General features: G+C 50.5%; 1 protein-coding gene across 3 annotated transcripts in view; it reads right to left on the bottom strand.

Annotated features, from left to right (window-relative positions):
- The window catches only part of ACTN1 (actinin alpha 1), an 89,852-nt gene that overhangs the window by 31,454 nt on the left and 40,511 nt on the right, over window positions 1–17,887 (bottom strand). For all 3 annotated transcript variants that reach the window (XM_010976601.3, XM_010976599.3, XM_010976600.3), the window contains exons 2-3: window positions 9,824–9,938; window positions 5,688–5,807 (exon numbers count right to left, since the gene is read on the bottom strand). In XM_010976601.3, the coding sequence (XP_010974903.1) occupies window positions 5,688–5,807; window positions 9,824–9,938 (235 nt within the window). The remainder of the gene's footprint in view (window positions 1–5,687; window positions 5,808–9,823; window positions 9,939–17,887) is intronic.

Here is a 17,887-nt window from a genome sequence, read left to right on the forward strand (position 1 = left end):
TCGCTCCACACCCTCCACTTCTAGAAGGAAGTCAGTATGTTTTAAAAGTTAGTGCAATTACATGTCACAGGTACCAGAAGGGAAGTCTATTTAGGGGTGTCCTGGGGGCCCCAGGAGGCTGTGGTCGATTCGACTGGGTACAACAGTAAAGGCAACAGAGAACAGGGTGTCTTAAACCCCAAGTGGTGTCCAGCAGCCTGACAGAAAAGAAAGATGGAGAGGATTTCTAAGTCATCACAAATGTTCTGGCACTTCCGTGAGATGGGGACCTCTGGGCGAGCACAGCTCTAACTCAGACCTGGAAAACCAGTGCAGGCAACAGAAAGTAACCACCCGACAAAGGTTTATAGACTACCATCTTGAAGAATCCACTCGCTCACAAATCAACCTCATGATGCCATCAGTTGGGTATTTTTTAATAAAAAATCAAATAACAGCTTCAAGGTCACAACTAAGAGATACACCACTAAGTTAAGTCTAAGAAGCACCTTTTAGACCTTTCAAATAATTCTATAAATTCTATGAAGTAATTTTTTTTTTCGGTACCAGGCCCAGAGGCAGAAAATACGAAGATATGCAAGCACTGTCTTTAAGGAGCCTGAAACAGCCAATTATGGTCTTAGGGGCTCAACAGGTGGCAATCAGACTCCTTACTTTGACTCCTGCTTCCAGACAGGAGATGGTAACCTGGCCCCATGGTGAGTAAGAGTCAGGCATTCAAAGAATATTTTATTTTTTCCCACCTGCAACACTAGTTTTAGGGCACACCCAACAGAACCACAAGACAGGGCAACTTCCAGGGACTCCTGATTCCCTGGACCCACGTCCACGAGGGTTTGCTTCCCACAAAGCCCTTAAATAAGAGTGGATTCCATTAAGGAAATAATACTCTAAGATCTCATCCTCTTCCTCAAGAGGGAGGGCAAAATTCATGCTGCTGTATGAGCAGTGATGCCTGGCCACAGCTGTTTCTGGGGACCAGAACCTCTGCCAAGACTGCATCCGGGTGCTGCGCAAAGAAGGAACAGCATCTACTCTGGCCATGGGACAGGATGTAACTCTTCTGCTGTGAGTGGGGTTTAAGTGCCCCTCCCAGAGCCCTAGGCATCAGCAGGGCAATGACCAAAGTTGGAGGACCAAAGTTGGAGGACCTGGGGTAGAGAGACAGGGAGCTGTAGCAGCATACGCCCATCCTCCTTAACTAGAACAGCCAGCTCCTATTTTGCAGAGCACACTGGCAGGAAGAAGAGTCAGTTAACCAGTTAAGAATCAGTTCCTGGAGGTTTGATATTTTTTAAATGCCCCTCCATTTGCAACTCCCAATGATTTCATACCTGTAACATTTAAAGAACCTATACAAATTGTTAAGGAAAAAACTCTAAATTCGTAATAGATAATTAGGCAAAAGACATGAATAGACACATCACAAAATACAAATAACCAATTTATGTCAATCTCACTTGTAACTAAAGAAATAACATACCATTTTCCCAGCTATTAAATTAATGAAGTTAACAGGAGGGGAGGGTATAGCTCAAGTGGTAGAGTGTATGCTTAGCATACAGAAGGTCCTGGGTTCAATTCCCAGTACCTCCTCTAAAAATAAATAAATAAGTAAACATAATTACTACCCCCCCCAAAAAAATTAAAATAAAAAATTAGTGAAGTAAAAAACAAGCAAACACAAACCGTGATGGTCATAAGACTACCACAATGCAGCTAGAAGTAAAAATTGGTTTTAAAAACAAAACAAAACAAAACAAACACCTTTCTGGGAAATAATTTGGCAACAGGTAGCAAGAATCTTGAAGTTCACTTTGTGAGAGTAAAATTCTCTCTCTAGCTGCAGCCAGTGGTGTGAAATTCAGAGTAAGGCTCGCTATGAGGTTATTTATCATGGCCCCACATGGGAAACCATGTGAAGATACAAAGTACAAGGCGAGACTAAGTAAATCCCCAGACCCTGTCACCCCTCTGCTCAAACCTCCCTGGCTTCCCACTTCACTCTGAGTCAAAGCTGATGGTCAGGAGGGCCTCCCAGACCCCTCCTCCCTCTTCCCCTCCAGGCACACGGCCTCCGCACAGCTCTCCCCTCCGGCCTCCGCACAGCTCTCCCCTACATACAGCTCTCCCCTCCCGGGATATCCCTCACCTCCCTCCCATCTCCACTCTCCCTTCATCTCACTGAGCCTTTCCTGGGCCTCTCACTTTCCCCCACCTGACGTGTGTGTGTGTGTGTGTGTGTGTGTGTGTATTCTCCCGTGTGTGTGTGTGTATTCTCCCGTGTGTGTGTGTGTGTGTGTGTGTGTTCTCGTGTGTGTGTGTGTGTATTCTCCCATGTGTGTGTGTGTGTGTGTATTCTCCTGCTCCCCTTCTAGAACACAGCTTCCTAAGGGTAAAGATTTTTTTCTGTTTTGCATCCCTGCTTAGAGCCCAGCATTGCACCTGGTACAGAGAAAGCCCTCCATCCACATTTGTGGAATGAATGGACGGACACTGGAGGACACTACCCACAGGTGGGTATGTGGGCAGAAAACATAACAGCCCCCAGGCTCCTCTGGGACCAGATCCATGGCCAGAACAGAGCACAGCTGTGCCAAATAAGTAGCCAACTAGCACAGCCATGGAAGGTTACATTCATGAGTTTTTAATGATTCGGAAAAATCTTTATAATGATGGAAGTAGAAAAAGCAGGTATGAAATTCTGTGGACAGCATTTCAAATCAAGGGGAAATTTTTTTAAAGTCTAGAAAAAGCTCCAGGTGGTGGTGTTGCCGCTTGGTCTTTCCAGGAGTGGAGGCTGTAGTGCTGGCCCCTCCCTGACCCAGTGTGCCTGTTCCCAGTACTGCCCTATTTGTAAAGGCCAAATACCCCAGCCTCCAGCTGGCTCAGGGTCCTCCCAGGATCGGGGAAGACAAGGCAGCTTCTTCTTTGGGTCTTGCCCTACTTACTCCTCTCCTTCTTCCCCAGAAACTTCCAACCCCTGAGGGTTTTGCTTATTGAATTCTCACTCCTACCAGAGAAGCAGTTTCAATCCAGAAAACACAGGAGCCAAGTGTAGGCAAAGACAACAGATGTGTTCAGTTAAGAACCCACACACCACCCCAACCCCACTGCCCACCTGACTCCTGCCCCACCCTCAGCATGTAACTCCCCAGAGAGCCCTCCTGCCCTGGTCCCCAGAATGGCAGGCCCTTTCCCAGGCATCGCTGTGTTTGGAGTAAGGATGCCCATCTCACAGGCAGCTTTATGTCAGGGGGCTGCCTGCAATGCTGGGGTCCAAAAGGAAGGTTCCAAGGCCACAAATGGGCCTGTGGGAAAAACCATGATGACAGATTAACCACATCTGCTGTGGGTGTGGGAAGGAGCTACAGCTACCCATGAGGCTGTTCACATCCTGCTTTCACTCAGAACCCGCCTCTCTCTTGGCCCTGGTCCAGGGAGGCAGCCACCTGCACAGTATTCAGATGGCAGAATGAACGACGCTGAAGAATCTCCACGAGACAGAAACCAGACCCCCGGGGGTCGCCCCTGCAGAGGAGGGAACGATGCCCTGGGGTGATGGGAAGAGGTTCAGACCTCAGCTCCAGAGCCCAGACCCCTGGGGTTTAATCTGGACTCTGACATATGGAAGCAGTCTGGCCCAGAGCCTGTGCTCACCATACTATACACTTCCTTTCTAGCAACTTCTCTGAGCCTCAGTTTCTTTCATTCTAAAAGGTGGCTGGTGACACTACATGCCTGTTAAAGTATCCTGTCTGGCCAGGCACAGATCTGGAACTCAGCAAGCACTATTCTCATCCATCTTCTTGTTTCTTCCTCTCTCTTTGGTATTCAGAGCCTTAAAAAAAATTTTTTTTTAGGTAGTTGTTAAATTTTCCTTTCTAAAAATCTGGACTTCTAGCTTCTTTTGAAAAACTGGAAAATCCAGCAATGCTGGATATGTACGTATACACAGCAACAATTGGTTAGATCTCAACAATCAGTTAGAACCAACAATTGGTTAGGACAATATCTCCCCACTTCTCCCCAGTCCCCACTCATCCCTATCGCTCACTCCTGGCCCATCTCACACATCCTTTACTTCCTTGCCCCAGTGGGTATCTGGGCTTGCTTCAGACAACCTTAGTTGACTACTTCTTAGGCTCCCCATCCCTGCTTGGTTGAAACTTTTCCTGTCAAGTCTCGATCCCTCCCTAAGAGAAAAATCTATTCTTTTCTTCTTATTAACAGGCAGAGACTATTTTCCCACTCACAGAGCAAAGTACCCCACTATGTGCAAGCCCTTTGAACATTACTGAGCACCTACTGTATGCATGGTGCTGCTGGGAGCCTGGGCCATGAGAATGCAGAAGACATGGCCTCTGCTGCACAGCCGAGGGGGTGGCACACATAAGGCACCCTCCCCCCGCCCCTTGTGGTGGCCACCAGCAGCAGCCTGAGTCCACGATAAGGCCAGGTCAGCAAGCTTTTCCTGTAGAGGGCCTGATGGGAAATCTTTCCGGCTTTGCAGGCCAGATGGTCACTGTTGCAACTATTCAATTCTGCCTGTAGCAGGAAAGCAGCTAAAAATATGTAAACAAATGGGTGTAGCCAAGTTCCAATATTTACAAAAACCCGGGTCAGCCAGGTTTGACTCCAAGGCCTGTAGTTCGCCCACCCCTGTGCTAAAGTTCCTCAGCTGGATGGAACAACATCAAACCTTTCAGTTTCTGGAAAAAAAGAGGAGGACGGACTTTAGAGTCATCAATCAGAGAAGATGTCTGCTCCTATGGATTTATTGGAGCAAGATTCACCCCCCACCACCAGGAAAGGCCACCCTCTGGGGCATTTCTCCGGAGTCACACAGACCTAGATTTGGGTTCTGACTTTGCCACTCGCTGACGGTGGGCCTTTGGACAAGTTGATCTCACTAGACATCTGCTTTTTTATTGTAAAATGGGGATAATATTTAAAGCCACCTCAGACGGCTGTGGTGAGGATTAAATGAGATCACTGGTGCAAAGGGCTTCAGCCTGTACCTGCCACAAGCAAGTGATCAATAATCAGAGCCAAGGTCACATCTCGAATGGATGGATGGATGGAGACTGTGTCTTACTCACCTTTTGATCTCTGGTACCACACAGCAGGTGCCCAATGAACACTTATGAATTCATGAGACACAGTACTGACGGGGCCTGGTTACAGTATTCTAGGCTAATCACCTCGACCCTGCCCAAATCCTTCAGAGCCACCACAATCACACAAGAAACTGTATGACTTCCTCAATCATCAAGAACATGCTAATAATGGTTTAAACCGAGATTTTTTTTTTAATTTTTTTTAAGTGAAGGGAAAAGAGTCCAGAAGCTGCTGTGCAGGGACATGCTATTAAGAACGTTCCTAAAGGCTTGTGGATATCCACCTTGCAGGGGCTCCCTCCCTCCCTCCATCCGGCCAGCGTCTGCACGCGCCCCCAGATCACCGAGCTCTCCACTCGGGATAGCGCAGCGCAGTGCAGCTGGTAGATGGCATTCCACACACTCAGGATTCCAGAGTCCCAGGGTTCAGCGGAGGGGTTGCCAAGGTGCAGGCCAGGGAGTGGGCTCTGGGTTCCCCGGGGCAGGGCTGGGAGGATGCTGAGACTGGACGGCAAGTGCTGTTTCCACAGGGCAGAAAATCCGGCTCCAGGGCAAGGTCTTACTCACCTTCAGCTCCTATGGACACCAGTTTGACCCCCTTGCTGGCTATGAAGTCCAGGGCCTTGTTGACGTTGGAGATCTTGTGCACCCTCATCTTGCCTCTCTCTGGCTTGGCCAAGCGTTCCCCTGAACACAGACCAAGAGGGAGAAGGCACAAGTGAGATGCTGTTCTCCCATTTCTCAGATCCAAACTGCCTGCGGCCACTCAGCTAGTCTGTATTAAGCCCCTAATATATGTCAGGGGCTTGGCTGGGAGCTAGGAATATGGGGATGAACAAAGTTTGCTGCCTTCATGTCCTTATGTGTAGGAGGAGAGAAAGAGAAACACACAGAGCATTATACACAAATGAACAAATACCAAGAAGGATAAATGCTTTAAATAAATGCTTTAAAAACATGCTACAGAGGAGCGTAGGGAGGAGGATGAAGGAGCTGTGAAGTGGTCGTCAGGGAAGGACTCTGAGTGAGAGGCAGCCAGGCCTATACTGCAGGGAATGGTGATCAAGGCAGAAGGAACAGCACACACGAAGGCCCTGAACTCCTATTCTAGACCATTTTGGCCTGGGAGGGAGTGTGGGTCACTCCAGAGTATTTTGAAAACATTCCTTGTGTGTTAAAATGGAATTGCCCACAGTGTCCCTCTCTCATTTGAGAACCGGCTACTACTTCCCAGGTGCACCCTCAGCTCAGCCCCAAGTCAACCCTCCACTCACACTCAGCTACCACTCCCCACCCCCACCTCCAGCTTCCACTGGGAGCTTCCGCTGTTCAGGCTTTAGGGTCAGAAGTTGCTGGGAAACAGGGCTTAAGGAGCTGGTTCTCCAAACACCCTGTTAGAGCACAGAATATAGGTGTCCAGGGATCTCCTGATACTATCTGAGAAATGTTTATGTGCAACATGTGTGCCCATACCTGGGGACGGGACATACAGCTTCCAGGGTCTCTCAGAGGTCAGGGACCCCAGAAGGCTGAGAACCACCATCCTAGAGCCTGAAGCTCAGGGCCTTTGCATCTGCCACTGCCACGGTCTCCAGACCAGATCAGCTGCATCCTCTCCACTCCTCTCCAAGCACATCAACAGTCTGGCTGAGAGACCCTGATGCTGGGCCACACCCCACCACCAGCAGAGCAGCACTTCTGCAGGAGCCCCCCAGCTTCTAGAGGACAGACTTCCTGCCACACATGTGATCTGGCCTGGAAGCTCCCAGGAAGGACATGGGTTTTATTATTATTCAATCAAGACTTTGCACCTGCAGCTTTACCAAGGCTGTGGCCACTGCCCACCCTCTCTGGCAAGGGACCCTACTGCCCCCCTGAGCAGATGAGATGCCACAGGGGTCCCTTCTGTTAGCAAGGATGGAGGCAGCAACATGTCCCCCTGTGGAAGGCTATTCCCGCTAGAGTCCCAGCCCTTAGGGCCTGCCCACCAGCTGCATACCCTAGCTAGCACAGGACTTCAGAGCAGTGGAGGCAGCAAGGCTGGTGGTTCTCAAACTTCACCCAACACAAACCACCTGGAGAACCTGCTAACTGCAGGTCCCCCCGTCCCCTGCCTCCTGAGTGTCTGATTTAGGAGGTCTGGAGTGTAGTCCGGGAATCCGCACGCGGCCAAGCAGTCCTGCTGATTCTGGTGTGAGTGGTCCAGGGACCACATTTGGAGGATCTCTACAGGAAGCATCCCCTTTCCTTCTCCCGTCATCCTATCCATCTCCAGAGATGTTCAAGTAGGAAAAGGCAATGTCTCTGTGATTCCATTTCCCTCTGCTCCAGGAAAGAGACAAGCCGGCCTCACAGATGTGCACAGGCTGGTCCATAATGTGGGAGCACCTGGTGGTTATGCAGAAAAGCCCAGCGGGGCATTTGGTCACTCTAACATTTGCTGAGCATGACCTATGTACCAAGTACAGGTCTAAGTATCTGGGACACAGATGAGACCGTTCCAGCCCCAAGGGGCTCAGTGTACAGTGGGGAGAAAACATGTGAGCCAAAAATGACCCCACCATGTGGACAATAACACAACAGAGGAATCAGGGGGGTGTTAAAGGAGCCCAGAGGAGGGCAGCCACTCAAAGTAGGAGTGGGGGCCGTGGCAGTCAGGGAAGCCTTCCTGGAGGAAACCCATGAAAGCTGAGTTTTGAAGAATGAAAAAGAACAATGCCAGATTTGTCTCATTGCTTGTTTAAACTAAGACATGTTGGAGGAGGAGGCCGGGAAGGGCACTTTAAAAGAAAAACGATACAGCAATTCCTGAAACAGTTAAACACAGAATTACCCTAGGGCCCAGGAATTCCATTTCTGGGTGTATACCCAAGAGAACTGAAGGCACAGACTTGAACAGGTATCTGTCCATCCAAGTTCTTAGCTGCATTAGTCACAACAGCCAAAAAGTGGAAACAACCCAAGTGTTGATCGACGGATGATGACTAAACAAAAAGTGGTGAATACATCCAATGGAATATTATTCAGCCTTCAAAAGGAAGGGAATTCTGATACATGCTACTTCATGGATGAACCATGAGGGCATTATGCTAAGTGAAATAAGCCAGTCACAAAAGGACAAACACTGTATGATTCCACTCATATGAAGAACCTAGAAGAGTCAGATTCAGAGACAGAAAGTCGAATGGTGGTGGGAGGGGGCTAGGGAAAGATGAATCGGGGAGTTGGTGTTTTAATGGTATGTTTCAGTGTGGAATGATGAAGTCTGGAGACAGAGGGTGGTGATGGCTGCACAACAATGTGAATGTACTTTATGCCTCTGCATACATTTAAAAACGGTCAAAATGATAAACTGTATGTTATGTGTATGTTACCACATACACACAACCCCTACACCTACCCCCTACAGATGTCACCTGCAGTGGAAATATTGTAAAGTGCTCGGGGAAGGGGCGGCTTGTACAATAGCAAGGAGAGCAGAGGGCATGCCAGCAGGGGAGGATGGCCGGTGTCCACGGTGTCCCCATAGGGCAGAGGGTCTGAAGTCCGACACCTTTTTGGAAATAGTTAGTTGAAAACAAAGCAGGTGCCCACTCATGAAGGCTCCTGCTAGGTATGCTGAGGAATATGGGCTGCAGGCGAAAAGCCCCAGAGAGGCACTGAAGGGTTTTAAGCAGGGAACAGCCCGACCATATTTGGGCCATTGGAAGAACCCTTGGCTGCAGTGTGGGTAACTAGGGCGGTGGGGAGGGAGGCGCTGGGAGGGTTCGAAGGCCTCTGGGCATCATGTAGGTGAGGGCAGACACAGGCCCACACTGACACCATGGTAACAGAAATGAAAGAAGTTTAATAGAAGAAGGAAGTAGAATAAATGAAATGTGAATGCCAAAGAGCACAGAAAGAGCTGTCTACGATTCCTAGATTAGGTTTAGAACAAGAAGACTGCAGGAGGAAAAAGAGGTTTGCAAGGACCAGGCACGGTACACAGTTTGGGACACTGGGGCACAGCCGGGTGGAGATGCCCCGTGCAATTCAGTATTTAAGAGGGGGCTCGAGGCTGAGGCTGGACTGTGATCAAGATGAAAGGTAAAGTGAAGAGAGCAGCTAAGACTGCCCAGTGCATCAGCCAAGGCTAGAATCTTGGGGCCCCCCACCCTTGGAGGTGGTGGAGGAAAGGTATTCATAAGAAGGTGGAGACACACATCCAGGGGGAGCTGTCCCTCCAGATATCTGGACATCCAAATCCAAGCTGGGGGCGAGATAAGGGACTGGGATCACCTGGATATAGGTAGAGAGACAGCAGTGGACACAGCCTTTGGAGATGGTCAGCCCTGGTTGCATTCTTGACCACAGAATCCCAGCATTTGGAGGAGAGCCTTCAGAGACCATCCTTCAAACCCCTCTTTATGCAAATGAGGATGCTGAGGCCAGACGGTAGTGACTTGTCTGAGGACATGCAGATGGTCAACAGCAGAGCCAGGACCAAACTCAGTTTCCTTGTCTGAATTCACACGTCACCCTCAACTTTTTTTGAGAGACCTAAAGCTAGCCCTGAACAGAGGCAGAGCAAAGCAGAGGTTATCAGAGCAGCATTCCCAAAGTGGCAGAAGCCACTGGGCAACACCTGATCCTGGCCCAGGGTAGCCCTGCCCATCTGGCATCACCTTTGCCCCGGCACTCCCCAGGCCAGCAGTCCACCTCACCTGAGATGACCTCCAGCAGCAGCATCAGCTTCAGGCCATCCCGGAAGTCCTCCTCGATGTTCTCGATCTGCGTCCCTGCCTTCCGGAGGTGGGAGTTGCACCATGCTGTAAACGTCTGCATGAAGGAAAGAAGAGCCAATGGTCAGGCTCCCCCACAAGACATGTGGTCTCTGAGACCCTCACAGGGGCCCCAGTGGGCCCCCAGGACTTGTCTGCCTCATGCCATCTTTCCAGCTGTTCCATATAAGTTATGGGGCTGGCTGGCGTTGTCGTCCTTGTTGGTCAAGATATCTAATGGGACCAAAGAAGGCAAGAAAGCCACTCAGCAGAGCCCATAAAACCTCTCAGCATGGCTGTTCTCCACCGTCTCCTCCTCCTCATCATCACAGGGCAACAGCTGAGGGGTCTCCCTGCAGGGCCAGCAGCATGAATGGGCACCAGTGGGATAGACGGAGTAGCATCCTCCTTTAACGACTCCCTTCCCAACCTTCTTCCAAAAACATCACCATCACCCACATTTAGAAGTGCCACAATTCCGTTCTTAGCCATTTACCTCTTAGACTATAAGGCTTAGTTTTGATCTTCACAGTTACAAGGCAGATGTCCCAGAGGTAACATGTTAAGCCTCATTAACACCTTGGTGTAAACTAGTTTCTTAAATCCTTCTCCACTCGACAGATAGCTAAGGAAGAAGATTAATGTTTTGTCGGGGACAGAGTTCAGAGGCGCAGTGTCAGGATAACATGTTATGTGTGGGTGTTGGGGGTAGGGGGTGGAGGCACATTACTTAAGCTGCAAAAGTATGAGCAAGAATTTCAGAAAGGAAATGTAAGGAGACTAAATGAAGACCATCGGCATGGTCAATTTCTGATCTGGGGGGAAAAAGCAGCAACACTGAAGCTTCTGTATTAAGTAGATAATGATCAGGCAGGCCACCAACCAAGCCATCCTGTGCCAACAGCCCCCGACCCTCACCCACCGGGGATTCACACAAGGAACAGGGTCACTCAACAAAAGAGAAATAAAAATTTCACATGCCCATCCAAACAAAACTTGGGCAAGTATCTCTTCCCAGCTGTCACAGAGAGAACTCTAACTCCAGATCCAAGCCATTCCTTAGCAACTAGAGGTTTCTCTGCACCAAGTGGTACTCTCGACTGCATGGGAGCTCAAGAGCCAAAGTTCAGTCCCCCACAGCTGGGCCAGCCAGCTCTCTTCCCACCTGTCCCGCAAAGCTGCAATGGTGACAGTGTGTCATTCATCATAACAGCAGAAACCACACTAGAAATACCCCTCCTCTTCAGAAAGGTCACCAGACTCATAATCCCACACCACCACTTCTTCTTGCCCTGGTGAACTCTGAAGAGAAGTGGCAGTGAATGGGCGGGAGAGGGGAGGAATGCCACACCAGTGATCACAGGGGAGAAGAAATGGCTGCGTACATTTATAAGCAAGAGTTGAAGAGCCTGTGAGCAGTAAGAAGGGGCATTATCAGTCTGCACAGGTGGGCAGGAGGGGGCAACATTATGACACCCACGTTGGGCCTCATCCTTAAATCATGTCTCATAGGAACTTACCCACGCCGGATACTTCTCTCTCCCTGCAAACACATCTCCACTCGGTAGGCCAGCCCACTCCCACGACAGACAAGAGGGTTGTGTGTGCTGTCCCAAAGCTTTGTAAGACTGGCACATAGACTGGAGGTAGGCAGGGGTGTATACTGATTCCCCAGCCTGTGATGTCCTCTGTGTCATGCTTGGCTAATTCACACTCATCTTCTAAGATCAGGCTACGATAGCACCTCCTCCAGAAAGCCTTCCTGACAGCCACCCACCCCATCAGGGTTGGGGGCGTGGAGCTCACAGCACCCCACACCCACTCCGTCACTGCCCCATCCCACTACACGGTGGCCACTGGTCAGCTTCACATCTAGACTCAGTGTTCACCCTAGAGTCCCAGGGCACAGAGTCAGAGACACAGCAGTGAACAAAATGGCAAAATTCTCCACCCTGGGCAGTGCACATCCCAGCGGGTGTAAAAATCAGGCTGCTGGAGGGAGGTGCAAGTGAGGGCTCGATGCAGAGAGAGAGGGTCCCTGAAGACCCAGCTGCTTCTGAACTATTTCAGGGCGGGGGCGTTATGGGTCAAGTGCTCTCGGGGACCCTCTGGAAGCAGAAGACGGCTCAGAGGAAAGGGGATGTCGTAGGGCAGCAGGGTTGGTATTGCAAACCTACAGGGGATGAGAGGCTACTTAATTTTTATTTTCATTTTAGCATAATTTTTTTGTTGTGTAAAACATGTTAAAGATTTCAAAAATATTTCAAATACACATAATTTAGTTAGTGGTTCCTTATTCACTCTCAGTTGTCATCTGTCCATAGATGCACCTCTGCCTGGGTGTCAACCCACTGTACGTCCATGGGGGGAGGGGGGTCATCTACCACCATGTTGTTTTTCTTTTTCTTTTTCTTTCTTTCTTTTTTTAAATGGAGGCACTGGGGATTGAACCCAGGACCTCACGCATGCTAAGCACCCAGTCTACCACTGGGCTATACACGCCTCATCTTGTTTTTCTCCAGCACTTTGCTCTCATCTCCATCCCAGGCCCACACTCAGCCTCTGCCGGGGGGTTTCTGCTGAGTGAGGGAAGTGGGCCACCCCAGCAGCTCAAAGGGATAGCTTTAGGTCTAATGTGGCCAGCATCCTGGTGGGAATCACCAGAATCCCACAGGTGAGGTGCTGTGCGATCTCACTGTTCACCACCCAGGCTTAACGGGGGGGCAGGGATGAGAAGAAGGAGGAAGAGGCTGTGTTGGTAAAAGATACCACTTTTGCAAGAGGAAAAGTGCTGTAAAAAGCAGCCCCACTTCCTGAAGAACCAGACCCAGAGCCCTGGAGGCCAAGACACCCCTGTGTTTGTCCTGACTCCCCACACAAAGCCCCGCTTCTGAGGCCTCAGGGACTGTGCTTGGCTAAAACCTCCAAACCCCGACCCAGGCCCCACAGGTAACTGCCCTGAAGGGGCCTCTGAGCACCTCCCAACTAGGAACGTCCCCCCAGCAAGCAGCACCCAGCCCGAAGCTCAGCCAGGGCGGAGAGAGCGGCGGTAACTCAGTGATGAAGCACATGCCCTTCTCTTCGAGGGAACCAGATCTGGCCCTGTGCTCAGAGCCTCTCCTTACCAGCTGTGTGACCTTCCGACTTGCCTGCCTAAACCTCAGGTCCCTGAGCGTCAAACAGGGACAGTGACAGCACTTTGTAAAAGTCAAGTGGATTAACAAGAAAATATATATAAAGTGCCTGCCGCTTAGAGGGTTCCCAGTAAGTGGTAGGAGGGAGGAGACAAACTAGCTCCCCTTGAACCTCCCCAGGGAGGGCCTTGAAGGACTCGGCCAGCTGGGCTTCCACCCACATCCTCCTGCCTGCCTCCAGCCACCAAGCTCCATCCTGGGCTCCACCCCTGCGTCCCCTCGACGGCACCTTGTGTCTGAGAACTCTTGTTGTGGACTAGTGCTGATGTATTTTGGGGAGAAGGCTAAAACTGAGGTGTGTGAGCAAGAAAGCTTGTTACTTTGACAGTGGCCTTGTGGGTCCCCAGCAGAGGAGGCTGACAGGGCCCGAGGAGGGGAGAGAGCAGGGTCAGCAACCAGCCCCTCCATGCACACCACACACCCAGCCTCTCTCCTCCCACGTGGGTAGGCCCTGGTCTTGAAGGCCGAGCTCTGGGGCACCTTTCCCTTAGCAGTGCCCCAGGGGTCCAGCAAGGACGAAAAGCCAACAGCCACAAGGGATGCCCGTGGCTAGAGAGCCTGGCCCCACAGCCTCCAGCCCAGATGCCCCAGCACAGTGGGCTGTGCTACCCCGGCCAGCCTCATTCAAGTAAAGGGCAGGGGACCATTTTACTGCCTTACTTTCAACTAGGCCCTGCCCTATCCAACCCTCCCCTTGCTCCGAGAGCTCCATCAGGGGGCCTTTGCTTTGTCTCATAGCCTGCCTAAGGGGTTAGGAGCTGAGGAGCTGACGGGTCTTCGGTAGATCCACTTGGTTGCAGGATGAGCTCAGGGACGCAGACAGGTCTCAGCAAAGTGCCTGTGCATCATGCCGGAAGTGCTCACAGCGCTACAGTGAGGCCCAGAGCGCTTCTTGGCAGCCCCTCTCCACTCTGCACCCACCTCCAGCCCTGCTGCCCAACCCTGGAGGGCCCTGCACAGAGACAGAGAGGCAGGCAGAGACCTGGACTCCTGCTCCACTTCTCACTGACTTTGAAGCATCTACCATGTTTAATCTGGCACAAAGGTGATTTTAAGAGACAAAGAGTGTAACTATTCAGCACTGTAATTCAAGGTTGCACATGGGCCTGGCCAGGCTCCAACAGTGGGTGGGGTAGTACAGGACACTGGAGCTGGGCTGCATGTACGCTCATGCATTTTTCTTGAAACAGTGGCCCTCCCGGGCTATGCTTCGGTTTTCCACTCAGGAAAGGAACATGGGCACAGAGAACTGGTCACCAGCGTACAAGCTGATAAATGGCAATTAGAACCAACCTCATATTGGGGCAGGGGTGGTGAGGGCACAGGAGGCATCTCTCGACTCCACATGGGAATATGGGTCCTTGGTGCCAGACCTCCAACGAAGAAGGGTCAGAAATCTGGACTTTTGTGAGTCCTCTCATTTCTAAATGTTGGTACAATTAAAAAATACGATATCCCACAAACCCCCAAAAAGATGTTGGCGGGCTCAATCTGCCCCGGCTAAATCCCACAGATTTCCACAGTGGGAAAGTGTGAAATCTTTCTAAGTCCCCTAACAAAAGAGTTACCGCACAGGAGCATATGGAGTGTTAACAGCTGTGACCAGCACAGTTAACATTCCCAGCAGCCCACCGCCAGCATCAGCCGTCTGGGAATGTGGAAGCAAAAACTTGTGTGGACTTACTGTGAGGGGCCACAGGGTCTCTGCTCCTTTGGGCTTGATCAAGGACCCACACCTGTCACCAGCGACAATAATCAGATGTTCCACGCACGCACACCGCCATGCTTTGTGAATTCAAACAAAGGTACCGATTTTCATTTATAACATTTGCAAAAAGAAGTTTCTGCTAATTCCCACTAAAGGGTGGGCATGAGAGCAAAGCCACAACACGTCACAGAGGGCAGGCTGATGCAGTACAACTCCAGCGGAAGGCGATCCGCCAAGGGGAGCTAAAATGGGCATAAACCCCTAGCCCAGTGCTGGGACGCCATCCTGCGTAAATAACGCTAAAGACAGAGAAGGGCCACGGGCACAAAAACGTTCTTGCCAGCATTATTTGAAAGGAAAAAATTAGAATTCTATTAATAAAGTATTAGTTAAGTAAATTATGGTTCATCCACTTAATGGAACATTAGACAGCCAAAATGATAGGTTCTGAAACTATACATGATTATGGGAAAAGGCTTATATGTAATTAACAAAAAAGCAGTACACAAAATAGTTTGTACCAGAGATTCAAAACTATGTGAGCGATCACATGAACTTAAAAAAAAAAAAAAAAACGGAAGCAAAATCCTCCCAGACGCCAGCACGCGCCTGTAACTGAATCACTGATGACTTTTCTCTTTCTTTGCCCAGGCATCTGCCAAAGTGGTTGGCGGGTCCCAATCCTCCCTGCCTTCCTCTCTGCTGGCACTCTCCTCTGTGATGTTTACTCGCCTCCGCACACAATCCAGGCCGTCCACTCCTGGCTGACCTCTCCGTTGGTCTTACAGCAGAGCAAACAAGATAACCTACCTGCAACCAAATAAGGCTGGCTCAGCGGGTGAGGGGACAGCAGTGTCACCTCACTGGCCACCAGGCCTCATGCTCACATGTTGGCCGCAACTCTCGCAGGCACATCCTCCTGCTCCCCTGGGATCCTGACACTGGACACCAGCCCCAGTTTACTCTAGGGGAGTGATTGTTCGGAGGACAGGGGTCAGGAAACCTGGGCCCTGCCCTGGCTGAGGCAGGCGTGTGTGACACCTCACAGAAGTCACCTCAACCCCCTGCAGCTATGTGACCCCAAACGAGGCCCTCAGACCCTGCAGGCTGGAGCCCAACAACCTGTGCCATCATAACACGCGTAAGTAAAAGACACAACCAAGCAGAGCATCCGGGGACAAACTTCTGCTCCCCTGTGGGGCTGACTGCAATGTGTAGGCTCCGCTCCTTGTCAGGAGAGGCCAGCAGATTCCACAGGGGCAGTTTCATCTCAATGGCTCAAAGCGTGATCAAGGTTTTGGTCTCAGGACTGCCCACCCCTCACAATAAGACACCTGTTATGAGTTTAGTCCACAAAAGCTTTCTGACAGAATATCCCTGGAAGGGCACACGAGGACCTGGCACGGTGGCTGCACCCAGGGCGGGGAGCCCGGGGGCTCTTGACAGAGGAGGGTGGGACACCTGCTTCTCACAGAACACACTTTTGCTTCTTTTGAATTTTATTCCATGTGCAGTCATTGTCTGTCTCTCTGTGTGTTTTTTTTTAAAGCTATGCAAATATAAGAAAGTCTGTCTGGAAGTGTGTCCATTTATCTGTAAAGTCAGACCTCTCGGAAGAGCTAGAGAGAACTTCCCATTTCTCTGGGATTGCTCGGGGTGGGTGGAGGGCCAGTGCTCAGGAATTATCAGGGGGAGAAAACAAACGTTTCCAAGTTAAAAAAAAAAGAATGGAAAAAAGATGAAAAGGGAAAAATTATTCGGTCTATTTAAAAGAATTAGTAAGAATAAAATAAGATACTATATAGAGAAAGGGTTGTGAAAAACTTTGAAGTGCCTTATCCATGGAAAATATTACAAAGAAAGGCATAATTAGGGACTGGGACATGAGGATAAGACAGTAATTATGCACATACATCCACCCCAAGAGTTAGGCAGCAAACTGTTAACTAGGGGAGATGAGAGACAGCACCCCAGCCCAGAGACCCAAAAAAACCCAAACAAGCTTCTAAGCCTTTTGAAGATGGAACAGGGCTTCCCATACAAGCAGGCTTCTCATCATGTGGTTTTCCTCTCCCTGGAATAGAGCCAACCAGGACCCTGGTCTAGGCTTATCAAGTGAGAAATCAGCTCACCAGCCAGCCCCTCTACCTGGCCCCCTGCTTCAACTTCAAACACCCCTTGGGTGGTGCCCTCCATGCTGCCAGTCAGAGCCCGCCCTCCTCTGCTGCCATCAGCCATCACGTGCAAGCATCAGGCAGGGGCCCCTTGAGAGTTCAGGGCCAAGGTCTCTGCAGCGTCTGCCGGCCCCCAGCAGGAGGTCACTGTGGACCAGCCAGGGAGCGTTCTCTGTCCCCCTCTCCCTCAGGCCACCATGGAGTCCCTCTGACCCCTACCCGTGGTCTGGTCTGGCCAGGGAGTGGGCACTGGGTAGTCTGTCTAAGAAGAGGCCTGCCAGCAGTGATCTCAGATGCCCAGTGTTCCGGTAACATAAATAGGACTATCTGGTTAACTTATCAAGGGCTGGCTGCCCGCCTTTCAAAGCAAGCTGTCAGCTGGCTCACTCACAGATGAAAAGCAGAGTCCTCAAGAACATCTCCACCCAGATCTGTTTACTTTCCACCACCTGGGCGTGGTGCTGATCCACCAGGCAGTTTCCTCTGCTCTGAAAGGGCACCTCTCTAACCGCCTACCCCCAGGTCATGTGAATGCTGGGAGCCCAGAAACTCAAGAGTACAGGCAGCAGGGGGGCTCCCGAAGGAACTGGCCATTATAACTGGACAGAGCTGGGCTCCAGCCCACACCTCTCCTTAGCTCTGTTTCTTTGGACAAGAGCTCAGTCTCAGCCTCGGGATGCCCACCTATAAAATGGGGATAACAGGACCTAAGCCAGGAGAAGGGTATAGCTCAGTGGTAGAGGGCATGCTTAGCATGCACGTGGTCCCGGGCTCAATCCCCAGTACTTCCACTAAAAAAATAAACAAAAAACAATGACAACCATTAAAACACCCCCAAAGACCTATGCCAGCACAGCATTAAAAAGGACCAAATTAGATCTTTATGTACTTAAAGGCCATCTGGTGCTCTGTTCACAAGGGATGCTCAAAA

The sequence above is a fragment of the Camelus dromedarius genome, chromosome 5 (assembly GCF_036321535.1).
Source record: "Camelus dromedarius isolate mCamDro1 chromosome 5, mCamDro1.pat, whole genome shotgun sequence".
In the NCBI taxonomy this organism is placed as follows: Eukaryota; Metazoa; Chordata; class Mammalia; order Artiodactyla; family Camelidae; genus Camelus; species Camelus dromedarius.